We start from the raw sequence: 27,741 nt of genomic DNA on the forward strand, positions 1-27,741 counted from the left end.
AGTGGCTACATGATAAAGTGCACATACAGTGAAAAAGTTCCGCCTTTTAAAATCAGGTGTAGCCTAATCCAAATCGTAGTTAAAACCATCAATTAGACAACAGAATCAGTAGGGTACCAGTTTTGTTCCATTGTACCAGGCCTACTGTATGTCAAAAGCAGGCTTGGATGAAGCTGGGAAGGATTAAACACACGGTTTCCACACCGCGGTAATCAACAGTGATAATCATGATGTTTGACATGAAAACGGTAATTATTATCGTCAGCATTTTTATCGCGGTTTACCATTATACCGGTAATCGTTACATCCCTAATATTAATATATATATATTAAGAAAGTAAGGTAATGTAAGGTAAGGTGCTCTGTGTGAGTGAGTGTCATGGTGATGGTGTAAATGGTACAAATTTACAGTTAAAACAATAATTAAAGGGTTGTAACCAACTGGAAATGTGACGAACAAAGAGCCATGTTTATCTTACCCCTACAATTATTGGCAATCATGCTTATAATACCTTGTTAAGCTTCACTATGTGTATAAAACAGCTCATAATATTCTCCTATGACATCCAATGAAGTTGGAGAATACAAAGCAAGAGGTTTGGGACCATTCCTAAAATCTCCCCAGATCATTCAGATTTCTAGGTCACACTTGTGCATTCTCAAGATTTCAAACAGGAGGCTTGTGGCAGGCCATTGGGGATCTTGCCTCGCTGGGGTCCCATCATGCCCTGCTTCAGCAGTCGATGCTACACTCCCAGCATCTTCTGAATCTCGTCTCTGCTATTACATAGTAGTAGTCATTCTGAAACATAATATAAAAAGAGAGTCACAAACAGACAGAGACGGAATGTCCCAGTGAAGACCATAGAGTTAAGATAACAAGTTACCACATGCAACCAAACAAAACACTCAACTGTAAACTGTCTTATACAGCAGCCAATGGCCAATGGCCACACACACACACACACTGTTTTTCGAACAAACTGCTAGTCAGACACAAGTCAGAAAGGCGCTTACCTGCTGTCGGCACACTTGGACGCTTTCCCCTCCACCTTGCATGCACGCTGGGCTAGGCCACCCTCTCTCCTCCTCCCCTTCCCATCTGGTGAGTAAGCACACACACACAAAAATACAGCCGTCAGACGCATGAACATTTGCTTAACTGGGTCACACTGACTCCACACAGACACTGAACTATGCGTCAGCAGTGGCAAGGCACCAGTGTCCTATGAGCAGTGACCGTGGGCAGCAGCCATGGGCCAAGGGTGCTGGTCAGAGCACTCACCTGGTTCATGGGCGTGCCGTGCTGACGGGGCAGAGTAGGCCAGGGGCCCACCTGGTTAAAGGGGGGCATTCCTACCAACCCAAGGAAGAGGAGAAGAGGATGTTAGACTGAAAACAGTTCTATGGCAATGGAGTCTGAATCAAAATTCTTTTTTCTTTTTTTTTTAAACGAGACTGATAACGGTGAGGAGCACCACCACACAACATTTACCACAATGTTATAGTGAATGTTGATTGAATATGTTTTCTTATTTGAACAAAAACAATGGCCAATCATACCTGCAGGTTTCTGCATCTGGTCGACCATTTGCGCTGATAATACACCATCTACAGATAAAGAAAGGGGAGGAGAGTGAGACACTGTGTGCATTGACAATTAGTGTAGGATGAGTAAGACAGAGCATGATGTGTTTTTGTGGTGTTAATATAAAACTGTGTGTGTGTGTGTCCACTCACTAAGTGGCAGTCCCACTGGCGGTGTCGGCTGGCTCATTACAGGAGGGCCTGGTGGCAGGACAATGGGGGCCATGCCTGGTTGACTTCCCGTCATGCCTTGCTTCTGCCATCGTGCCAGCCATTTCTCATTCAGCTTCTTCTGGATCTTGTAGATCTTCTCTGCTATTAGATGGTAGTACTCAGCCTGAAACACCACCAAGGAGTGCAAGAGTCACAAACAAATAAACAAACAAAGATGGAACATCCCACTGAAGACTGAAGGAGTGGATATTAACTATGTAACCAAACAAAACACCAGCCAATGGCCACACACAGGAACACTTCCAGAATACTGCCAGCCAATGGCCACACACAGGAACACTTCCAGAATGGCAAGGCAGGAGCCGTGCCTGTTTCTCCAGCAACTGCTTCCATCCAGACACAATAACAGACAGAACGGCGCCTACCCTGCTGTTGGCAGACTCATACATGTCCCTCTCCACATTGCGTGCATACGCCACCAGGTTCTCCATCCGTGGGTCCTTCAGAGCAGCGGGGTCTCGTGTCGGGAAAATGTCCTGAACACTAGAGAGCGAGACGAGGGTGAGTAAAATAAATGGGAGGATCATGATCTGGACATGCAATTTGGTATCAGTTATGACAGAGTTGATATAGAGACATGATAAATGAAGGTAAAACAAATGAAAAACGTGTGGTAAAACACTAATATGGTGCGTGTGTGTGTGTGTTTGTGTGGCTTACAGCTTGTAGACGAGATGATTGCGCAGATCCTGTGTGATGTCCTCATGCCAGCTCTTCCTCATGGCCCCGGTGGAGGGTGGGTTGGCTGTGTACATGGTACTGCTACTGTTAATCATGCTACAGGGAGGAAGAGGAAGAGAGAGGAAGAAAAGAGAGGAGAGAGCACTCTCACTGTCTGCAAGTAGACCGCTAGGCTTTGGTAGACTTAACTAGCTTACAGGTAGCTTATTAGGTAACATTTAAATGAGCCCATGAATAAAGCAAGAGGGAAACGACAATGGATTTATCTATTGCAAATGTCAGCTGATTTGGTTGGTCAATAAATGTCATGTCACATGTGTTAGGATCTTATAAACCAACAAGGTCTCACGCATCTAATGCGTCAGCATAACAGTGTTTCTTACCCAAACTGAAGAATTTCATGTTACAGTAAATATTTTCTGTTTGTACAAACTATTCCATGACCTAACCTGAACACCCCACACGTAAGGACATCCATGGGTCAAGTAATCCTTCGAAAACTGTTTTTTTTTTCATAGTTTGAGAAAGGGTCCAGCCAGTTCCACCTCAACTACATTACATATCTGCTTATTATCCGGCTGCTTCAAAAATACTTACAAAAAAATAAGATTAGGTTCTAAAAAGTCTTCCATTCATTTTGAGCACTCTCTCTCTCCACAGTTACATCCGTGGTTATTCAAAAGTGTTTTAGGGAAACACTGTCCAGACCTCACCCTATACCCATGAATCAGTCTTACAGGGCATTTCTGTTGGTTGGTTGCAGGCGGATAAAATGAAAGGCTTACTTCTGAGAGTCCATGTTATGGAGCATCAAGGTGTCCTGCTGGTTGCCCACTGCTCCATTCACTAAGTTCCCTCCTGAGAAAACAAATGTTGTGTGAGCAGAGCTTGGACAAAGAGAAGATGAGCAAAACTTTAAACGCATGCACGCACACACAACCTCTCTGGGAGTTGCACATTACATTACATTTGGCTGACGCATTTTTAACCAAAGCGACTAACAACATGGTGAACAGTTTAAGTTTTAAAGCAATTCTTTAAAACACTTTTAGGACAATTTAAAAACTGTAGAGTACAGTAAGAATAAGTGCATCAGTGAGTGCTGTTTTTAAATACACATCAAAGTTAAACCCACATCAAAGAGGCATCCAATTTAAAAATGTCCATGTAGGCTTAGTCGAAATATGTGTCACACTACACCTCTGCAAGCTTTCACCAAGAGAAAAAAGCCATTGGGACATCATTCAACATTCCGTTCTGCTCTCCACAGTTATTAACCAGATGATCCCCACAGGAAATGGGGATTTGTTATAAAAGTGATTGATCTGCTTTTCAAGTCGGCCTATCAGAAACACCATTTAATGAAAGAGTAACATGCTAGCAAATTTTTAAAAAGTATGAAAACAAGCACTTAAACAAAGAGTGTGGTGTTCTATCTGTGTCACTCTTCCAATGGTTGATGCCCGTCATTTGTTTTGCCCACAACCCTTACCCATGGCATTGAGTGGTCTGGACATGGGCTGGTTGGGCAACTGGTTGCCCTTGTAAGTGAGGCCCAGGGCGGCGTAGGCCCTCTCGATGGAGCTGTGGTCAATCTGTCTTGGAGTGTTGAGGTTGGGGGCACTGGGCTGACCATCTGATCCCAGCTCTGTGCCCACACAGCCCACAAGAGCTGTGGGGGGATAGAGGGGAGAGGAGAAAGAGACATCGGACGTAAAAAGGAAAGGTGGAGGAGGAAGAGAGAAGTCACTAATTTAGTAAAACATTAGTACAAGTCATATTGTGCATGCTAAGCAACAAACACATATCATGACTAGGATCATGGTTTTCTATGTGACCAAATCTGAACCCAAAGAAATAAACATGACTATGACTATGGGCTGTATTTTGGGCACCAGCGCATGGCGTAAAGTTCGTTTTCCACCCGTGCAAAGTTTAATTCGGTATTTTGCACGTTTATTTTTTAAACGTTGTGCCCAGGGGTATGGCAATTAACAACCTAGGGAGGGGCCTGGCGCGTTGTCTAAAAATCGCTATCGTACACCACCTAAACCTGGTCAGAATTCAATGGCGAGTTGTTCATATGCTATTTTAAGAGCGCATGTCCTTCTATCATTCATGAACGCACACCAGCGCACGTCCATGCAAAGCATTACAAATTGCACGATTACAATGGGAAACATAATTAGAATAAAGATATTACGAAATACTGTACATCTCATGATGAGTAGTTATTCACCATCATTTGCAAATTGGTAGGCTAATGAGGGTTAAAAGTGAGTTGGGGAGAGGCGAGAGACACGTATGGAGCACAGCTGAAGACGCACTGTCACGAGATATAAGCAACTCCTCTGCAGGATAAATGTTGTTTTATTCAGTCATTTGAGCAACATTAGGGTAAGTGTTGCTTTTTCCATGTTTTCGGTGGTAACCCATTGTCAGTCAATAGTGAAAGTGACTGCATATAACTGTCTTGTCGTTGACTGACTCCTTGGTGAAGTTAGTTTCACTTTGCCAATGAGTTCAAATAATAGACGAGTGGAAATGTGTGAAGGCTATGCTAGGTTTTAGTAAAGCATGGTTTAAGAATGACTATTCCATACGGTCTCGCAAGCAGCGTCCTTCAAATGCGCCGTTGAATGCCAAAATACCGATGCATTTATTTGACATATCGCGCTTTGCACCGTTAAAGGGAATGACAGATGTCATTCTCATTGGTTTAAAATGATGTTACGCCCCAAACACACCCATATGACTGATTAAAAAACCTAGAAACACCTTGTTGCGCCATGCGCTCCACGTTTGATAACGAAACCCCTCCCAATGTGAACTGGACATCCTACTAAATTTGAATAGACTTTTGACGAGTGACGATGCACTTTAGAATGTTATGATAGGGCCCAATAGGTTCACACTACTATGCCAAATCTGATTTTTTCACTTGATATGACATAATATATTATAACCGTGCAAGTAAGTGAAATCAGATTTTTTCAATTCTCATTTGGGCCACTTCCATTTGTGGCCTAAATCTGATGCAGGTCTGATGTTTTGCAATGTGACATGTAGTCTGAACAGTTATATCGGAATTCATGTGAGTTTTACATTCTTGATAGACATTGGTCAGAATTTTGCGCTAACGGAATTCCAAATATTTCACTGGAGAGGCTGTGAGCACTCTCTGATGTGTGTTACATCACTCAGTGGAAATGAAAAAGAGTTACGAAAGTAGTCAGTCAGTTGGGTTAGAGTTGTTGTTTTAGCATGCGGGTCAGTTCAGGATCTATCACCAGTCCTCACTGTAGGAAGGAATCGAATATTTGCCACTTTTAATAAAAAACAATGTGGACAGCCACGCAAAAAAATCATATTTCAGCAAAAAAATCGGTTCACATCTATAGGCTACTGATATTTTTTTCCGTGTCTCTCTTCCGTGTCATCTCTTTTCAATGACAAGAGTACAGATGTCTACGGTAAAAGAGGAAACTGGACAATCACTAGGTTTGATAATGCTCCGCAGTCACTGTGTCATTTGCAAAGAGATGCTAGCAAATGATAGTATGAGACCTTGTAAGCTGCGGCTTCACATTGAGACCAAGCACTCTAGTTCGGTGGCCGACTCACTTGAGTTTTTTGACAGGAAGCTGAATGTACTCACAAAGGGGAAGCCCAGGAGGTGGTGCCAGCTGGCCCGTTAGGGCCGGCGGGAGGCTTGTGGCAGGCCCCTGGGGGCCTTCCCCCACTGAGTTCCCTTTCAAGTTCTGCTTCTGCCAAAACTGCTCCGCTATCTTCTGAATTCTGAACATTTTCTCTGCCATGAGATGGTAATACTCGGCCTGAAATATGATGATGGTCAAACAAAAACAAAGAGGAAATATCCCAGTTAAGACCGAAAGAGTTAAGATTATTAACCATGTAACCAAACAAAACACAACAAAACTTTTACGTGTCCTATACACCAGCCAATGACCACACACACACACACACACACACACTTCCAGAAGTCCAGACAGAAGCCATGCCTGGTTCTCCAGCAACTGCTTAAAAATAGAGGCTATTGCTAAGGCGGCAGCCCTCGTTTCAGCTGTCCTTGTGTAAGACGGACGCGGTCAAGATGAGCAAGTTTACCTGTGCAAGTTCACCGAGCACAGGCACCAACAAAGGCAACAGACACAGTCCTCACCTACAGGAACCTCCTTCTCCATGGGCTTGTGGAACTGTCAATCCGAAGTCAACAAAGCTGATTTCATTGCTAGCTATGCCAACCACCTTTCTTTGGAACTCCTTGCTCTCACTGAGACTTGGATCAAAGCAGAGAACACTGCCACCCCGGCTGCCTTCATGCCCCGGTACGCTCAGGTCAATCCAAATTTTTCTCATCTGTTGTTCCTCATTAATGGAATGCGCTACCAGTTTCTACTAGAGCAGGGACACCACTCTCCATCTTCAAAACACTTCTTCAGCGAATATCTCCACTTGTAGCACTATGTACAACTAGCCTTCTAATTCTAGTGCTTATCACCTGACTACAATGACCACATAACTGTACAAAACCAACTCACTAATGCACTTTTCTTATTGTACTCTTTAACCTTTTATATTTGTTTTAAATTGCTCTAAAATAGTTGGGAGACTTGTTTTAGAAGCTTTAAACTGTTAACCATGTTTAAGTCGCTTTGGCTAAAAATCGTCAGCCAAATGTAATGTAATGTAATGCTCCCATCCAGACACAACAGACAGAAAATCACTTACCCTGCTTTTGGCAAACTTGTACACGTTCTCCTCTTTCTTGCGTATGACTTCCACCATTTTCTTGATCCAAAGTTTGTTCAGACCATCAATGTTTGGCATCGGGAAAAGTGTCCTAACACTAGAGAGCAAGATGAGGGTGAGTAAAATAAATGGGAGGATCATGATCTGAACATACAATGTGACATCAGTAATGTGACAGTTAATGAAGAGACATGATGAATGTAAGTAACACAACTGGAAAGAAAGTTTGTTAAATTGTGTGTGTGTGTGTGTGTGTGTGTGTGTGTGTGTGTGTGTGTACGGCTTACAAAAACTGGATGAGGTGATCGCGCAGATCCTGTGTGATCTCCTCATACCAGCTCCTCATGCCCTCTATGGATGCCAGGCATGTTGGCATGGTGTCGCTACTGTTCATTAGGCTGCAGCGATGAAGAGGAAGAGAGGGAGAAATCAGGAGAGAGCATTCACTCTCAGCAAGTACCGGCTTTGAGAGACCAACCTAGCTTACAAGTATAGGTAAGATTTAAATTAATCCATGCATAAAAGCAGGAGGGAAATGGCAAAAGTGAGCTGCTCGCAGTGAGCTGCCTGCAACAGCAGCAGCGCTCGGGGAGCAGTGAGGGGTTAGGTGCCTTGCTCAAGGGCACTTCTGCCGTGCCTACTGGTCGGGGTTCGAACCGACAACCCTCCGGTTACAAGTCCGAAGCGCTAACCAGTAGGCCACGGCTGCCCCCATGTTTTTTAACTATGTTTTTCAAGCTACATTGAATAACTACATATATCACAGTAAAAATGTTATAGCCTAAACTGTTTGTACCAAATATTGCATGACCTTACCTAAACACCTCTTATGTAGGACACCCATGGATAAAGTAATCCTTGAAAAACCTCACCTAGACATCTGCTCGTTATCTGGCAGCTTAACAAATACTTTTAAGTTCTACAAAGTCTTCCAACTCATCCAGGAGAGTTTTGAGCACTCTCAGAGTGGTGAAGTCCCGCCCCTTCCGTTTGCCTCCATGGGACCCATCTTTCAAAAAAAATTGAACGGCAGTCTATGGCGAAAAAGAAATTATTTTCTGGTCCCGGTTGACTTGTGCCTTGAATTACCCATATGATGTTTGTCAATTTTAAAGACAAATTTTCATGTAAAGACATTTGCAGTTTGTTTCGTAACTATTGAATTACAACATTGTAAAAGATGGTAATTCCAACGACTACAAACCCATCAGTCGCGCTAGTGACGTTAGCTCATTCACAGCCACACTAGATTGTACAAGCATACCAGCAACAGGTCTTAATTGGGGTTTCCTTGCCGAAGAAAATACCATGAGTCAGAGGATTAAACACATCAGGTAAGTTGTATTCGTCCATAGACTGTACATTAGATACTGTTAAGTGACATAGCAGGCAGCAAGATGCAACCGTTAACTAGCATAACAGCTCTTATCGTTTCATTACGTTGGTGACGTACATCGTTCGAGACGAGAGATGTAGTCCACTGAGTGGATTCGCACAAAACCAACATAACTTTTGAAGTCTATCGAACAACAGTACTTTCTTGACGTGAAAAATTATCTTTTAAATTCACACACATCATATGTGAAATTTGTGGCACAATTCAAACTGGACCAAAAAATAATTGTTATCTCTCCATTAAGTCCCGTTCATAATTTTTGGAAAGATAGGTCCCATGGACCAGAAGTAGAAGGGGCGGGACTTCACCACTCTATCCACAGTGGTTGTTCAAAAGTGTTTTAAGGAAACACTTTCCTGACCTCACACTATTCCCATGAATCACTCCTACATTGCATGTCTGTTGACTGGTTGCAAAACTAAAGGCTCACTTCGGAGAGTTCCTGTTGAGGTGCATCACGGTGTCCTGCAGAGGGCTGCCTTCCTGCTTGGGTGCCTGGTTGCCCACTGCTCCAATTAAAGGTGTAGATTTTTGAACATTCTAAGTTCCGCAACAATTGAAGGTTCAAAAGTTCTATGTTGAATTCAATGAACCCAGATATTCTTTAGAACGTTCATTTCTCAACATTCCTGTCACACCGGTGTGACGGTACTCCTTTAAGGGTTAACTAGGTTATCTTCTGGGAACATAAGACACAGGTGAGTAGAGATAGGATGAACACACACACACGTTAAAAAAAAAAAAGTTTCAAGACACCACAGTGCCCAAATATCCATTAAATTAAGCATGCAAACAAGAAACAAGCAAGGTCTCTTGTAATAAGACTTTGTAAGTGTGGTACTGTATTAGATGGAATGCAAATCCATGGAATTGTGAACTCAACAAACAGGTAAACATAAAGTTGTGTTCACAACAACTCAAACCTACACAAAGTACAAAGTACCTTTAAAGGGATACCAGGCAAGCCTGATGCTTTTTCTCTATGAAACTCCCCCTAGCATCTGTACGTGTCGATACGTGTGCGGGCCCTCGCTCGGTCTAAAGCTCTTTTCCTTGTCTTTGCATCTTCCATCAAGGGTTTTCGCTGCTCCTTCGCCGGCTCTGCCATTATACACACGTTTGCAACAATCTCTAACGTTTCGTTAGCCTACCTCTGTGCTGTGGATGCAGGATGTAAAATGATCCTGCTTCTCGCGATGTCTGAGACTTTGTGAGACTGAAGGTCGGCGGGTACGATACACTGAACTTGCAAGCGGGATATTCTTCCTACAGGCAGTAGGGGCGGACGAGAGAGTCTTCATTCACCCTGTAATGAGTCATTTAACCATATACCGACTTACGAAGATGATTAATTAGCACGAAAACGTTGCCTCGTGTCCCTTTAAAAAGCAAAACAAGGGGGGCGCTGTGGCACAACAGGCTACGGCGCCCATACCATGTACGGGTCCTAGTGCCTACGGGGACCCAAGTTCGAATCCGACCTGCGGTCATGTCCCGATCCCACCCCATCTCTCTCTCTCCCACTCACTTCCTGTCTATCTTCACTGTCCTGTTGGAATAAAGGCAAAAAAAGCCCCAAAAATATACTTAAAAAAACAACAACAAAACAAAAAAAAACAATAGACTGCAGTTAATGATGAAAATGTCATCTCTACTCTGGTTGAGACTGCAAGAACCTCAAAGCAACTTCTAGTACCACTAGTTAGAAGTACCACTAGTTACACTATCACAGTGAAGTCACCAGATTGTTTATATGGTCATCCAGATCCTTTATCCTTACCCAGCTCTTCAAACATGTACTCGAGTCCTTGGTCAATATCCTGTGGAAAGGAAGATTAAGTGGGTATGGATGGACACATGATATGGAGAGCTTAGAAGTAGATGTGGAATTATAATTTGATTTGAAACATAGGTCATAATTACATCGACAGCAAACCAATCAATCTAACAGCCAGACTCTGCTGAAGCAATCTCCTTCACTCTGCTAGAGATGCACTTGACTAATAAGTTAGTCCAGGCTGCATGTCAATGCCCTCCGAGGTGTGTTGAGTCAGTTATAGTAGTAGTAGTAGTAATGTTTGGGTCTGATCACCTTTCACATATTTCAGGTCTCCATTTTGTATGGGTTTTCTGATGCCAAAAACTACATATGAAAAAAAAAAAAAAAAACAGCTACTAAAGCAATATGTGTGATCAGTATTTATATCTTACCAGTTTGAAGTCTTCAGTCTTAACCTCACACTGCTTCTTGGGTTTTTCCTCCTGATGTTCAGGCTCCGCCAGTGTGTGTTTCTGCAGTGCTGGAACTGTGTAGTGCTGCCTGATGTGAGACTCACAAAAGGAGGCAGAGCAGGTCAGACAGGATTTCACAGCTCTGAGTTTCCTCCCAGTGCAGAAATCACAGGCCACATCTCCAGGACCTGCATAGCAGTGAGCAGGAGGAACAGGACTGAACTGCTGGAGCTTCTGGACCACCACTGCTAAGGCTGAGTTTGTGTAAAGTGCAGGACAGGAGCTGTATGTCTGTGAGCACTGGGGACAGGCATAGTGTCCTGCATGGTTAGGCTGGGCCCAGTATAAGGTGATGCACTGCCTGCAGTAACTGTGTCCACAGGGGATGGAGACTGGGTCCTTCAGCACTTCCGTACACACTGAACATCTGAAGTGGTCCTCTGTCAGAAGACTGGCTGATGGCTCACTGTAGAGACATAAGCAGAAACGGTTGATAAAGTGTTCTAAAGGATCTTTGCTCCAAGTAACCCAGCAACATTATCCTGGCGTTTCAGACTAATATTCTAATAGGCAGAGCACCTGTAGAGTGGTCTAATGGGTCAAATTGGAAATGTTGCCTCTTTATCTGCACTCTCAGTCTGGGGCTGGGGATTAACAGGAGTCTATACAGGGGGAGTTTACAGAAACCATTCTCCATAGCTATAGAACACACTTAACTGAGTTAAAAAATATCAATATACAGTGTTAAGGAATTCCTCCAAAAGTCACCTTGAGTCAGATAATGCAAATTCTTGTTTAAAGTTTGCTGGTGGGTCCATTGACTTTAGAGACATACAGCTGGGTGCAGGTGAGTCTGATGTCTCCTTCACTCTGAAATCACAACATATTCAAAGTCACAAAGATTGTATACCCCTCTAGCCAATTTCATGAGCCTGTGCAAAAACGTATCACAAACTCACGCTGGTTGAGAACGACAGGCTTAGATCACCCATCTTAATATTACAACCTGAAAACAGGTTTTATCTCAAAAGTGGAAGGTTAATATACTGACCTTGAATCACATAATTCCTGCTTGAAGTTTACTGGTGGGTCCATTGACTTCAGAGACACACAGCTTGATGCAGGCGAGTCTGACCTCTCCTTCTTTACTCTGAAATTACAACAAATTCAGTCAAAAAGATCATACAATTGTTTTATTATATTCAATTTACAAGTGTGAAATAAAAAAAAATCAACTGATAATATTTCTGATGCTGCATGTGGTCACATGACCTCACTGGGTCAAATATATACTCTGTTTATTTGTAAACATGGAAGTTTTGTCACTGCAGTTAAATACACAGATATTCTTAATACTAGAACTGATGATAAATGGATGAACTGGCAAACTGTCTATAAGTTAGATCATCCATCATTAACCTGAAAACAGGTCTCATTTAAAATGTTGGAAGGTTGCTATACTGACTTTGAATCACACATTAATTCCTGCTTGAAGTTTGCTGGTGGGTCCATTGACTTTAAAGACACACAGCTTGATGCAGGTGAGTCTGACCTTTCCAACTTCACTCTGAAATCACAACACATTCAAAACCATAATGAAAGTTTGCAGTACAGTAGTAGAGTAGACAATGGGAAGATGTTTCAAGGGATACAGCCATCTAATTTTTAGTTGTAACACATACAAAGCCTTACATATTAGCCCCCAATTCATAAGCACTGGTTTTGTGCATCAGTTACCATGCATGAGAATAGCTGAGGAAACCTATATTTGGTCATTTCAGTGACACAATGACACAGAGACATTGAAGAAATGTGCATAAAGCATAATTGGGTTAAGCAATTAGTGTATGTTGCAGTAAAGTCATTCTTAATCAGCTACCTACAATGGTTCAACCATGCCTTATTAACTTGTACACAGAGCTCAGGATCATGTTTGTGCTTAGTGTAATGAAATGAGCTACATGTATAATAACTATGCCAAGTTAATAAATCAACTTTTCTTATTGCCAGCCACCCTACCTATTGATGAAATTACTGTAGGACCTATTATGTCACTACTATGCATGTTTTCAATTGATGAAAGTGAATTAGCGACCCACTACTTGCCCTATGACAACTCCTAATCCCCATGAACAATTAATTTCCTACACTGGACAATTTGAACTTTCTGACACTAAATGAGATTCATGCATTATCATACTGGATATGTAACCATCTCACCTCTTTGTAACATACACCTCAGGTGGCATTAAACACCATGTTTTTTTCTCTACACCTAACTAACTTATTAATTTATCATGTAAACAGACCTTACTGTTCTGTACTGACCCTAAGCAGATCTTCAATTCTAGGGAGTTTTTCCTCGCCCCTGTTACTCATGGGCCTTCTCTGATTGTTTAACACTCTGTAAAGCGCCATGAGACACGTGTAATGTGTTGGCACTCTATAAGTGATATTAAATTGAAATTGAAATTAATAGGCTACTGGCCTATTACATTTTGTTTATAAGGTCACAGAAGTTTCTAAGCAAATGTTTTGAATATTAAAATGTGGTAGGCGGTGCGGTGAGTTAAATAATAAGTCAGTTTTTCCCAGACAAAAACTCTGGGTGGCAGCCTTATTTTCATATACAATTGCAATATCACTATTAAGCAATGGCACGAGTGTAAGTGGTGTTGGTAAAGGATATCACCATGGCTGTAATTTGGCCGTAGGTGCCAGGCCGAAGGTCGTTATAGTCGTGGCGATATCCATTACCAACACTGCAATACTCAAGAGTCCTACTCTAGTTCTACTCAAGAGTCAAGTTCAGTGTTCAAGTTTTTCAAAGCAGACAATATGAAAGGACAATGTGAAGTACAATGCATTGCATATATTAACCTATAATATACACATATCAGTGTTTCCTCTACGTTTATTTCAGCATGGCGGCCGCCCACAGTTTAACTAATACCGCCACGGTATCAGAATCAGGGCAGACGCACATTTGCTTTTTAAATAAACCTGCGAAGTTTCCTCCCCTGATGGCTGCCACTCACACTGCAATTTAACAATAAGTAGCCTAAACTAGTCAGTGGTTATTATGGCCCGTCTAGTTTCAGTTCACATATTATATACGGTGTATTGATGTAGCCTATTTAAAGCATTAACTTTCTTCTAAGTGTTTCCACTTCATTTAGCGGTGCCACTGCTTCAGAATTAGGGGAGATGCAAAATATTGTCCGGAAGCATAGTAGCCTAGGCTAAATGCCCTCCGCTGGCTGCTGAAAATTGCAGTTTAAGAATAAACAGCAATGCTAATCCAAGGTACCTGTCTAGTTTTATTCTATAAATATATTGTTTTTATAGACATTAGTGGCATGCGCTATCAAGAGCTTTCGTGTGCTACTCATGTTCATCAACATCGCAAAAACTACAATTTTCGCACAACTTGGTGGAAAGGTATATCACAGGCCAAGGAAAACCCATTAATTTCTGATGCTGATCGTATAAAGTATTTCCCATATTGTAGTCTATAGGCCTAAGCTCGCTCGCAACAACAACAAAAATGAAACTGGAGAGAGGATATCCGCGAAGACACCGCTGTTACATTAGATGTGCACTCGAATCGACACAGAAAAAAAAAGCAACGACTGCTGGTAGTAACGAAGGTAAATTGCAAAACATTTTGTATGCACTCGCGGTGATGGCCTAGTATGCCTGATGTGAATCACGGACTATAAAGTAAAGGAGATTTGCACCAAATAAAGGCAGGGTTGTGTTTTCACAACGTGTTGGCACAAAACTTAATTTCTGTCATAACGAAGTAAGCTAAGCGTTTCTCCATTGTCACTTGAACTACCGGTATGTTCAAGCGTTCAAGTGACCATGTGGTTTAATGCATGGGTTAAAGGTGCCATGTGTAATGTCTGCCAAAAATCAATTCATACTCCACATTCCATAAAAGATGGGGGCAGTATACCTCTAGAAAGTGAGTTGGTCTACCCGAGTAACAACCGAGAAACGTGCATTGCAGTTTGGCTGGCGGTTAGGTTGCCTGCATACCGCCTCCCATGGCCGAAACTGGTATTAGGACACCTGTCGGGCTGTGGCTAGTAATTTAGCATGCTAATTCAGGTTGATATCTCTGCAGCACTATACCTTGTCATTTTTTTAATGACATCATCGCCCTTATTTCTTCTCATTCTTTTGATGCGCGTAGCTCATTTTTTGGATATTCTTACACATGGCACCTTTAACGTGACGTGAGTCAGACAGAAGATGGGCCTGTCTTAGTTCCTGAATCCTGTCCCTCACAAGTCACGTTAGACTAAATGGTGTGATTAGCAAAGAATTAAAAAAACAATCCGGGGAGTGACACCCGACCAGTTTTAACAAAAAATCTAGCAGAAACACTGCATATAAAACTACCCATACTGAATGCATAAGTATAAACCATGGAGTGAGTTCTGCTTGTCCATAGATTATATATGGCTGTTCTTTAAATAAGTAGCATATCTGTACATTTTGGTATGTGGTTTGGTATTTGGTACATCAAGTATGAAAAAATGTAAGGCAAGGAAGACTATTGCAGTAAAGGTGATGCTGTCACATGCCAATTACACTAAATTTGATGTCAAAGCCAATGCCAGGGAAGGCTTCTTGTGTACTGTGCCCCAAATGGATAATGCTATTGCAAAATACCACTGACACTACACTAGTGTCACTATAATCAGGTAGCTGGACATAGATATGGTTTATTTCAAATATACTACATTATGTCATTATTTTCTACAAAATTATGCAAGTAAGGACACTGCAGACAACTATTTTATGTTGTTTCTGTTTCAGTCCCCTATGAATATCAATATTTTTTTTTATGTAACTTTGGATATGTTCATCTTACTGGGTCAAACACACAAAAGGACTGATTGTACATATATTGGTGTTCACGTTTATGCAAATTTGTTAAACTAATTTAAAACCTGAATTTTACATTTTAATTTACATTATGGTTTTCCCTAAGACAGCATACTCCTCCCCTCTTCGATAGTCAAGTCAAGTCCGTTTTATTTAGTATAGCACATTTAACATGCACAGAGTGCAACCCAAAGCGCTCCACATAACACATTGACACAAAACAATATGAATATGAACAGCAGCCAAGTCAAAACAGCACAATGTCTGATAATTATTCACTTTAAATAAAATTTGCTGATTCAAGTAAATCTTGTACACTTCTTGTACTCAAATCTCGGTACTCAAAACACTTTACTTGACAGTATCGACATAAGAGTGACATGACACTGTCATAAGCACATGACTGTCATGACACATGAACCCTAACCCTTACCCTAATCCTTTTCTTAGGATAGGATTAGGGTAAGGGTAATCCCTAGGTAAGGATACCCTATTCCAACACCCACCAGCCAGGACCCAACCCAAACATTATCATTAAACCAGCCGACAAGGGTTCCAAAATAGTCATCTTAGACACTCACCAATACCTCCTAGAAGCCAACAGGCAACTTTCTAACTAGGGATCAACCGATATGTTTTTTTCAGGGCCGATACCGATATCAATTATTACCAAAACAGGAGGCCGATAACCGATATGTAAAACCGATATGTCAGTTGTCAAAAAGGGGGGTAGATAGTAAAGGCGATATGCTGCAAAAAATTCACTCAAAAGCATTTAATTATGCAAACTTTTCTTTTGATATACAATTGTCTCTCAACTTGCATCACATGTAAATCCTGTGTATGATATTAATCCAAGAACTGAGTGATAGCAATTATTTCATAGACTAGGCCTACACAATGGGCTATGTGCTTGTTAAGGGACCTGTCACAAAGAGGATGCTTTGCCATCGTGTGTGTGAGTGCACGAGAGAGGGAGAGGAAGAAGTGCATGCGTGATGGCAAGTGTTACGGTTGAACAGTTTAACAAAACAGTTTAAAAATAGTTCTTAGGCTATTTAAGCATGCAATTTGTGTCCATGTGTAGGCTACACTTTGGTGAGCCTAAAAAGCACGTTAATAGCCAGCTCAGGCTGCGATTTAGGCTAACCTACTTCCGGTCGAATTAAATTACGGCTGGCCCTGGGTGCCTGTAGCCTAGTCTTTTCTGACAGTCCGTTTCAAAAAGGAGCAACTAGACTTTTTGACGTTCACTATCGCATATTTAGGACTTGTCTACTATGGGTGAGTGCTTTACTTATTGATCCGGATCAAAGAGACAATAGCGTCCAAAGTGGTGTTTTTAATAAACTTCACACTTTCTTCCCCCTTGGTCTCAATTAATCCACTCCTCTGTTTCTTCTGCTTCTCAATAAAGCTACATTTTTCCCTTTCCCCTCTTTTCCCAGGTCCTGTCTTATTTATTTATAAAATACTTATATTATTATATTATTATATTAAAATGTTATTAATCCATTATTACTTTGTTATTACCCCCTTTTTTTCTTCCACTCCCCCTAGACTACCCAGGACTTTTACTTTTTATCCTTTACACAACTTAGATGTGGTTACCTTTTATTTTGCAGTGTCGTGTTGATTTTCAAAGGTTGTTTTCATGAATTGATTTTTAGCACTTACAGCACTTTTCCTGGTTTAAGTCAATCCCTTACCCCCAGCCCCATTCTTGCACTTACCTTTTGTTTTTTCTTTTAGCCCCAGTCCCTAACCCTAACCCCACCCAGCTGCTTGGCTTAACCCCAACCCCTATCCCTTAACCTAACCTCTAGCCACTTGGCTAAATTCCAACCCCAGCCCCCACCCCTTAGCCTAACCCCCAACCCCTTAGCCTAACCAGGGGGTCAGGATTTGAAGGGTTAGCTTCAGCCATTTAGCATGGCATTTGGCCGCCGACATTTTTGAAAACATGGCGTTACATGGTTGCAACTTCCGGCACCAGTTTTTACATGCTGATTGGTAGATGACAGTTCATGCACGAGTTTAGTGTTGGGCACGAGCGTCCTCGCGCGTCCACGTTGGTTTGCATTTCTGCAAGACGACAAGTAAACAACTAACTACTTGGATTAAGCTACTGATACTTGTCTTAATGCCTACATGGTTAGGCTGTATTATACCGGACTTTGTGGTAAATAAAAGAAAAAGTAAATGTCATATCAGGATATTATTTGCCTTATGTGTGGGTTGACAAGGTAACTGATTATGACCATACATTTTAGCAGATACATAGCAATGACCTATATCCAATTAGGCCTATTAGCCTACTCATTGCGTTGTGTATGAAAACTATTTTAAAACGTAGATTGTATTCATACCTGTAGTCCATGACAACGCAACGTCTGGATCATGTAACCTATCTCCTCAAGTGATTAAAAACGAAACAAATGTCAATGACTTATTTAGTTTGCTTTCTTGCAACATTCACATGATTAGGCTATGCATTTGATTTAAATGGCCAGGCTTCCAGTCGAGGCAAAAGCCAAATATCAACTACAGTTGCAGACTCTTGAAATGCCTGCTCGAACCACAATACCCGAGGGATGTGCGCTTATCGGTAAGTTTAATTTGCGCTGGCATCATTATGTGTGTAGCCTAAAGTGACTCAATATTGATTTGCATTGTTTATTATCACATATAAATATATCACATTAAATAACCTAGGACTTCAGAGACAAGGCAAACTTCTACCACCATTCCCAAAATGTTATCCAATTAAATAAATTTGCGCTTATAACGAGGTGAAGTGAAGCGTTCCTGAACAAATTATTTTCCTCTGAGGGAATGTCCAATCCTCATCAACAACATACCGTTGTACCTGACGTTGTCTCTGTCTGTAACGTGAAATCGAATAGGCTAATTCTAGCTGGTGCCGGAAACAAACACCCATGAAACGCCATTTTCATAAAGATGGCTGCGGTCAATTTCAAACTTTTTTGGCTGAAGTAGCTAGCCTAGCATGGGCCATTGAAATGAATGGGGGCGGGACTTAGTCACTCTCTCCAGTTATATATAATACCTCCATGAGCCTAACCCCCAACCCCTTAACCTAACCTCCAGCCACTTGGCTAAATTCCAACCCCGGCCCCTTAGCCTAACCCCAACCCCACCTAAGGCTAACCATTGCCCCCACCCTCAGGCTAACCTCAACACCCAAGGCTGACTCCAGCCCCCCACCCCTTATCCTAACCAGCCCCTTGGCCTAAACCCAACCCCTACCCCTCATTTTAATTAAATAAATAAATAATTAATGAAGGGTTTTCTTCTTTTTTTCTCCCCCTTTCTAATATACATAATTTCTTAATTAAATATTTCTTTATATATTTATTATTTTATTTTTAGACAGTTGACTTCTTCCTACCCTTATTCCCCTCCTTGTTGGTGTGGTTGGATCCAATCGGCCAGTGCACTCACAGTCAACCACTCCACCAAATATCATGTTCCCCTAACCTAACCCTAATCCTAACTCTAACTCTAACCCTAACCATAAGCCTACACCTAACCCTAACTTGTTATGACAAAAACTGAATGTCACTTAAAGGACCAGTATGTAGGAAATAATGGAAAATAAACTGTAATCATTCCAAAAATGATCACCATATGTTGTCAGAGAGTAAGGAAACACGATGAATTGAAGTAATGGCTTATTTGACATTACTCTAACCCGTAAAACCCCGGAAAACCCATGGAAAAAAATGAGTTACGGGGCGGAATCTCTTGGAATTTTCGTTTATGTTTTGAACGATTAATTCTAGAATATTATTAATATTAATAATGGGCTGGCGTGTCCTCCTATTTGTGTTGCCAAATTAGCAAAGGCCAACTGTCAACTTGCTGTCAATTGTAGTCATGAACGCCTACGAGAGGCAGGCAAATTTCTAAAATTAAAACAAGAAACAAATTAAGTGGACATCGGAGGAGCTTCCTGAGATGGTGATGTCTTTGTCAAACGAAGAATATCAAGTCTAACGCAGAGCTGGCCATATTTCTCCACAACAGGTAGCCTAGGCTAAACTTCATCTGCATCGCTAACTTCAGCTAAATATGTTACGTTGGTTAGGTATTTTTTGTTTTCACTGTTTCCGTAATGTGTAGCTGGGTCATGGTTGGAGAAACGTTAAAGCAGCTGCAGGTCAACTAACGTTAGCTAAGTTTTCATCTGGCAACCCAGAAGAGGCTCGCGTCTGGTAGTCTTGAGAACATTCACCAGTGTTTTTATTTTGGCCTACAGAACGTTCGGTAACAATCTACAAATCGCACCTTTAATATATATATATAAGTTTTATTGCAGACACAAGTCCATATCATACACATACATAAATATAAACATAATAATGGAAGCGTTATGTCATAAACACTTATAACTTGCTTATGACAGGTTCATGACAGTGTTGTGTCACTCTTATGTCAATACTGTCAAGTAAAGTGTAACCCAAATCTCCTTCAGACCATTTGTCTCATTTATTCTGTTTCAAACCTGAAATAGATTAGTCAAATAAAAAAGTCTGTGAACTTCTCAGCTGACCTTAAATCAGATGTAAAGTCTTCTTTTAAGTTTACTGGTGGATTCATCGACTTTACAGACAAACAACTGGGTGCAGGTGAGTCGGACCTCTCCATTTTGACCCTCACCCTAGAATCATTGAAGCGTCTAGTCATAGCCATTTATTTTACACAGTCCATTTTGTAAAGTTTAAAAGTTATATTTGAAAAAAGGAATCCACACGCAATTGAGAATCTGGATAATAAAATTACCTTTTCTCTGTTGAGGATGATACTGGGGATTTTTTTCTCTTCATGATGTTTCTAGATGCAAATTCAATAACATATTCAAGAATTTCACAAAAAAAGTGCACATTCACAAAATGAGTTTAGGCTATGTTGTCATTTTAAGCACTCTGTGGCTCTGTCTGCGTCCAACAGTGTCTGACTCACTGACAGACAGAAAGGCTAGCCTAATATGTTTGAGGTAGCGTAGGCCTAAGAGAACAGAAACTGGAGTATGCTTCGTGTTAATGAATCAAAAATTACGCACGTCTTCCACAGGCGCAAATGTGACGGAGGAGTACGTATGCCACTGCCTTAAGTGTCCATCTTGAAACTATCGATACCTAACTTGGTAGGCTACCAGACTCGCTCAACAAAGACATATTTCACTTTATCGTCGCAGACACCCCAATCGCCCCAATTTAAACCAATCATCCATGAATGCCATTGATTGTGAAGAGGTGACCAACTTAGCCAAGGCGGAAGGAATCAAGGAAACTGAAGCCAACCTGAACACGTTCACCGAAAATAGCCTAGGCGATAGGCCTACTAATAGGCTAAAATGATGTAGCCAATCTAATCAAAGCTTGAGCACCCTCCATGTCAAAACCATAGCCTATAACGGCACATTAATTAGGTAGGCCTATAGATTAATTTAAAGATATAATCCACATAGCCTGTAGGCTAACGGTGCTGATAGAACACGGAGCGAGCGGAAGTAGGCCTAGTCGTTGTGGTGTTATGTATGTTAACGAGAGCTGCATGATGACATCATCGGCAGGGTCAGAGGTGAGGGGAGTTACCGCCAGAGTTGGGGAAGGTTCACAATAAAGAGACACGTTAACTTACAGTCGGACTCACGGGTTATTTCATAACACGACATGGTGTCAGAAGTCCTGTGAGTACGTGGAGAGAATAGACACTGTTTTGGACGTTTGGGCATCACGAGTTTTCGGTCTGAAAGTTTTCTTTATCGCGTTAAAGTGTCAAAAAAAAAAAAATCACCGGAATGGAGGATGTGCAGGATGTTGGCAATAGAGCGGCGGCGGCGGTTGCACAGAGAACAGTTTGGCCGAGTGCAACATTCAACATACAACCACCGGAGAGTTTCGACTTTTCAAGACCGCAAGAGTGGGCCAAATGGATCCGAAGGTTCGAAAGATTTCGCTTGGCAAGTAATCTGAATGCTAGCTCCGAGGAGAATCAGATTAACACTATGATATATTGTATGGGAGATGAGGCGGATGATGTTTTACGTGGATTGACGTTCACACACGGAGCAAGGGGAACATACAGAGGCGTTCGCGATGCCTTCCAGAACTTTTTTATTGTTAAGAAGAACGTGATATATGAGCGGGCAAAATTCAACATGCGTGTACAAGGCGAAAACGAAACTGTAGACTCGTTTGTCACGGCCCTCTATGCACTAGCTGAACACTGTGACTATGGACTTCTACATGATGAACTTATCCGAGACAGGATTGTCGTGGGGCTGCGCGACATGCGGCTGTCGGAGAGAATGCAGTTGGATAAGGATTTGACGCTGGAGTCAGCGATCACAAGAGCGCGACAGAGCGAGGAGGTGAAACGCCAGCAAGTCACGCTGAGAGGCTCTGGGTCAGATGCCAGTGACAGCAAAGCCATCGACAGAGTGTTCAAAGGCAGTGACAAGGCAAAAGATAGAGGTAAACCTGAACATTCTAAAGCACAATTTAGGCCTAAGCAGCATGGCGCTCAGTACAGCAAGGCAAAGAACATCCAGTGTAGTAAATGTGGTGGTTCCTCATCCCATTCAATACGTGACTGTCCTGCCAATGATGTAAAGTGCCACTCATGCGGTAAAAGGGGACACTATCAGAGAGTGTGCACAGCACCAAAGACTGTTAACGAAATAGAAGAGGAGGATGACAATGGAGTGTTTCTCGGCAGTGTCCTAGCAAATGGTGAGCCATGGATGGTTAACATAGACATAAACAAAAGACAGGTGCCATTTAAAATTGACACAGGTGCCGATGTTACAGTTTTGCCACACACTGTATTCAAAGAGCTTTTTGATAACTCTCATGCACCTATCCTTGCTGCTGCATCCAAGCCTCTAATGGGACCTGGGAGGAATCCATTGGATGTTGTGGGTGTCACAGACATGCAGCTACGGAGAGGCGACAAAGCGGCTATGGAGGAGGTGTACATCATCAAGCACCTGCACACGGCATTGCTGGGGAGGCCAGCTATCAACAAACTCAAGCTTGTTGCACGCCTGGACAGCATCAGCATAGAGACACTGAAAACGAGCTATCCAAAGCTGTGCAGTGGTCTGGGAGAGATGCGTCAGCCATACGCTATCCGTCTGAAACCAGGCGCGGAGCCATTTTCTCTCAAGACGCCCAGGCGGATTCCACTGCCTTTAATGGACAAAGTGAAGCAAGAGCTGTCACGAATGGAAAGCCTTGGGGTGATAAGCAGGGTGGAGGACCCGACAGACTGGTGCGCCGGCATCGTAGTGGTGCCGAAGAAGACGGGTGCAGTGCGTATATGTGTTGACCTCACAAAGCTTAACGAGTCGGTGCGTAGAGAGAAGTACATCCTTCCTTCTGTGGAAGAAACATTAGGAAAGCTGGCAGGCGCAGAAATCTTCAGCAAACTGGACGCAAACATGGGGTTCTGGCAAATACCTCTAGCTGAAGATTCAGCGAAGTACACCACGTTCATAACACCTTTTGGGCGCTATCACTTCAATAGACTCCCATTCGGAATAGCCTCAGCCCCTGAGCACTTCCAGAACAGAATGGTGATGGAGGTCACAGACGGTCTTCAGGGGGTTGTCTGCCACATGGACGACGTTCTCGTGTGGGGCCGGTCTCAAGAAGAACATGATTGCCGACTGCATACTGTACTGGAGAGGATCCAGAGGGCAGGTATCACATTGAACATCGATAAATGCGACCTGTCGAAGCAAGTGGTGACCTTTTTGGGCCATACAATCTCCAGCAGCGGCATCAGCCCAGATCCGAGGAAGACAGAGGCTGTAATGAAAATGGAGCAGCCCACAAACGTGAGTGAGCTGAGGAGTTTTCTCGGCATCGTCAACCAACTGGGGAAGTTCATCCCACAGCTGGCAGAGAGAGACAAACCTCTGCGAGATCTCCTCTCAAAGAAGAACTGCTGGGTGTGGGGAGTTGATCAAGCCCATGCTTTTCAGAATTTGAAAGAGGCACTCACTAGCCCACCAGTGTTGGCGATTTATGACCCCAACAGGGAGGTTAAAGTTTCGGCAGACGCTTCTTCCTATGGCCTGGGAGGAGTTCTCCTTCAACTGTGGGAGGATATGTGGAAGCCAGTAGCCTATGTGTCACGATCGCTCACACAGACTGAGCAGAGATACGCGCAGGTGGAAAAGGAGGCATTGGGACTGACCTGGGCCTGTGAGAGGTTCAGAAATTTCCTCATTGGCAAACACTTCACGCTAGAAACTGACCACAAACCATTGCTGAGCCTTTTGGGGTCACAAGCATTAGATGCCCTCCCCCCGCGAATCCAGCGATTTCGCATGCGGCTGATGCGCTACTCCTATTCCATTGCTCATGTGCCAGGGAAGTGTCTGGGGACAGCCGACGCACTGTCAAGGGCTCCAGTCAAGAGGGGTGCGACACCAGAGGAAAGAGATTTCCTAGAGGACTCTAACATATATGCTGATTCCATCACCGAGAACTTACCTGCAAGGTCGGAGTATCTGGACGAATTGAGAGAGCAGCTGAGGACAGACAGTGTATGTGCAAAGGTGATGCGGCTGTGTGAAGAAGGCTGGCCAGAGCACAGCATTAAGGAATCTCTACTCAAAGCATACTGGGCGGAACGTGCATTTCTTACCATTCATAAGGGACTCTTATTGAAGGGAACCAGGCTGGTAATCCCCTCAGCTATGAGAAATGATGTTCTGGCCAGACTGCATGTAGGCCACCAGGGCGTGGAAAAGTGCAGAGAGCGTGCTAGACAGTCAGTGTGGTGGCCTGGCCTGAGCCAGCAGCTGAAGGAGCTGGTCCTCAACTGCCATGCATGCTGCAAAGAAAGGCAGAACAGCAAAGAGCCACTAATTCCATCAAGCTATCCTGACAGACCGTGGCAGAAGCTGGGAGCTGATCTTTTCATGCTGGGAAGCAAGACCTACCTGCTTGTGGTGGATTACGCATCCAGGTTCGTGGAGATTGCTCAGCTCACCCCTTCCAGATCGACGGATGTCATTGTCCATCTAAAGTCTATCTTCGCACGTCACGGCATTCCCGAGACGCTGGTGACCGACAACGGGCCGCAGTTCTCAGGTATGGCTTTTGCAGCATTTGCAGAGTCATATGGCTTCTGCCATATCACCAGTAGTCCAAAATTCCCACAGAGTAACGGTGAAGCTGAGCGGGCGGTCAAGACCATCAAGGAGCTTCTCAAAAAGGCAGCAGACCCCTACCTTGCTCTGCTGTCATACAGGGCCACGCCACTGCAGAACGGGTACAGCCCAGCCCAACTCTTGATGGGGAGGCGCCTTCGCACAACTGTGCCAACACTTCCGGCATTGCTTGACCCTGCTCTTCCCGACAGCGGAACTGTGGCAGTGAGAGAAAGGGTGAAAAGAACAATAGACGCTCAACACTACAACAGGCGTCATCGCACGCACAACCTCAATGATCTCCCACCAGGACAAGAGGTGTGGGTAACAGACCAAAGAACACCTGGAATAGTGATCAGCAGCCACAACACCCCACGTTCCTACCTTGTGGATGCACCTCACGGAACAGTGAGACGCAATCGCCATCACCTGATTCCCATGGGGGCATCTCCAGAGCAGAACAGCGGAGCAACGCAACAGCCGCCACCATCAGATGGCATTCCTGAGCAGACACCTGCAGAATCACAGACTGTTCGTAATCTGCCATCTACTCCTAGAACGAGGTCTGGGAGAGCTGTGGTGAAACCAACAAGGTTGGACTTGTAAAGACATAGGTTTCTGAAAAGAAAACACACATGCATGTTCTCAATGATCTGTGTTTATAAAAAAAAAAAATGGGAAAGATTTTTCAGTTATGTCTACTTGTTAATAGGGTAAATGCATATTTTGATATTTTGGTATTTGTGTTCAGAAACTGAAATATACCATGTGGAAAAAGGAAAATACAGTTTACAGTATGAGGTTACAGCAGTGATAAGTTTACATAAAGTAAGACAGAGATATAGGTTGAATGTATTTGTGATGTTCAAGGAAAAAAAAAGGGAACTGGTTGGTGTTCAGCTAGGAACAGACCTTCCAACAAAAGAGGCAGAATAATCCTTTAAGGTCTGAGGAATCAACTGGTAGTCCACCCAGTGATTCTAGAAAGGGAGGTGTGGTGTTATGTATGTTAACGAGAGCTGCATGATGACATCATCGGCAGGGTCAGAGGTGAGGGGAGTTACCGCCAGAGTTGGGGAAGGTTCACAATAAAGAGACACGTTAACTTACAGTCGGACTCACGGGTTATTTCATAACACGACAGTCGTCACGTTTAACGTTACAAAATAGTCTTCCTTCATTAAGCTACATCTCTCACAGTTCTCATCACTCATAGGCTAGGCCTGAATTATCCCCTTACCTGGGCTAATTGTTGAGTTAACTTCCCTTTCGCGCAATTGCGAATAGGTTATCTTCTCAATCAAAATGGATCCTGAGCTCCTGTAAGACACCCTGCAAGACACAGTTTCGTTTTCTAATTGTCTCACCTGTCTCCCAAGTACACCTGTCCGACTGGCAGGGTTTCTTAACGGGCCAGTAGCGCCCCCAGGGGGCGTTCGGACAATGTTTAATGGGGACGGCGCTGTGAATAAGGCAGTGGTGAAAGGGGCGCTTATGACATGTCGGGGGCGTTACGCATGATGGTTACGCCTGTAGGTTACGCATGTTGCATACCGGGCACGTATTTTCACATCTGTGTAGGCTACGCCAGTTTTGCTGTTGTGGAGCGCGTCTAAAAAAATCTAAAAAATCTCCCGTAAATCGATTTCATGCGAGAGTAAATAGAAAGTGACAAGACAAAGTGAGAGAATGACAGGTAGGCTAAGTGATAGCTTCTATCTATGCTGTTTTTGCTGACCTATACCTAGTTGTATCTTAGGGTGGGCTTTATAGTAATTTCCCTTCCTCTCCCCTAAAAAAAAAGATGTAGGCATATAGCCTATAGGTCTACTTGGTTTGTGATTTCCATGAGTAAACCATAATTATCAAGATTAGAATAACCAAGATTAAAACGCTTGAAATATTGAAAAAGGCTTGAAATATTTCAGGCCTAATGAATCTAGATTAAGCTTTGACGCTATTTCTAACACATAACAGTTTGTGTAGGGAGAGGGGAGCTACCTCTCTAGTAAGTTTTGTTGGTCTTTGGTTTAAATATAGTGTAGGACTAAGTTGGTTTGGACAGAAACATCTTCTAAGAAGCATAAACATAAGCACAAACATACATGACTTAATTCAGCATCCCTTACCCTACCATTAAGTTGGCTTAGTAGGCAAGGCAAGTTTATTTATATAGTGCATTTTATATAGGGGTAATTCAATGTGTGTTACATACTGTTAACAAAAGTAAAGAATAATAGTAAATAAATGCAAGAAAGGGCAATAATCAAAAGAAAAAAAGTAAAGAATAATTAGAAAATGTAAGAAAAATGTTGGTAGCTCCAAACTTTTCCATTTGAGAATAATGGAGGCTACCGTGCTTTTGGGCACTTACAATGCTGCAGAAATGTTCTTGTATCCTTCGCCAGATCTGTGTCTTCACACAACCCTGTCTCGCAGGTCTACGGACAATTCTCTCGACCCTTGTGGCTTGGTTTTAACTCTCACATACACCATCAACTGTGAGATCTTATATAAAGGAATGTGTGGTTCTCCTAATAAATTCCAGTGAATTCATTTAGGCACAGGTGGACTCCAATCAAGTTGTAGAAGCATCTCAAGGACCATTGATAGAAGTAGGAGGCACCAGAGCTCAGTTGCAAGCGTCATAACAAAGGGTCTGAATAATGGAATATTTCAGTCTTTTATTTTTTATACATTTATAAACTCACTAAACTCACTATAAACACCTGCTTTTTTGTGGGGT

At 42.7% G+C, this 27,741-nt stretch overlaps 1 protein-coding gene across 1 annotated transcript; it reads right to left on the bottom strand.

Moving 5' to 3' along the window:
- Positions 1-353: 353 nt before the first annotated feature.
- On the bottom strand, positions 354-26,362 carry LOC121715811. Its single transcript, XM_042101748.1, has 22 exons — positions 26,236-26,362; positions 20,609-20,659; positions 20,379-20,486; positions 12,369-12,470; positions 11,955-12,053; positions 11,672-11,773; positions 10,883-11,369; positions 10,452-10,491; positions 9,335-9,350; positions 9,102-9,185; positions 7,563-7,673; positions 7,255-7,372; positions 6,161-6,338; positions 3,995-4,174; positions 3,288-3,360; positions 2,482-2,598; positions 2,187-2,304; positions 1,741-1,924; positions 1,564-1,611; positions 1,286-1,356; positions 1,018-1,102; positions 354-802 (listed from the first exon to the last, which is right to left on the bottom strand). The coding sequence occupies exons 2-21, from the start codon at positions 20,650-20,652 to the stop codon at positions 1,070-1,072; spliced, it is 2,313 nt and encodes a 770-aa protein (XP_041957682.1). The 5' UTR covers positions 20,653-20,659; positions 26,236-26,362; the 3' UTR covers positions 354-802; positions 1,018-1,069.
- Between the last annotated feature and the right edge of the window lie 1,379 nt (positions 26,363-27,741).

The sequence above is a fragment of the Alosa sapidissima genome, chromosome 8 (genome assembly GCF_018492685.1).
Source record: "Alosa sapidissima isolate fAloSap1 chromosome 8, fAloSap1.pri, whole genome shotgun sequence".
In the NCBI taxonomy this organism is placed as follows: Eukaryota; Metazoa; Chordata; class Actinopteri; order Clupeiformes; family Clupeidae; genus Alosa; species Alosa sapidissima.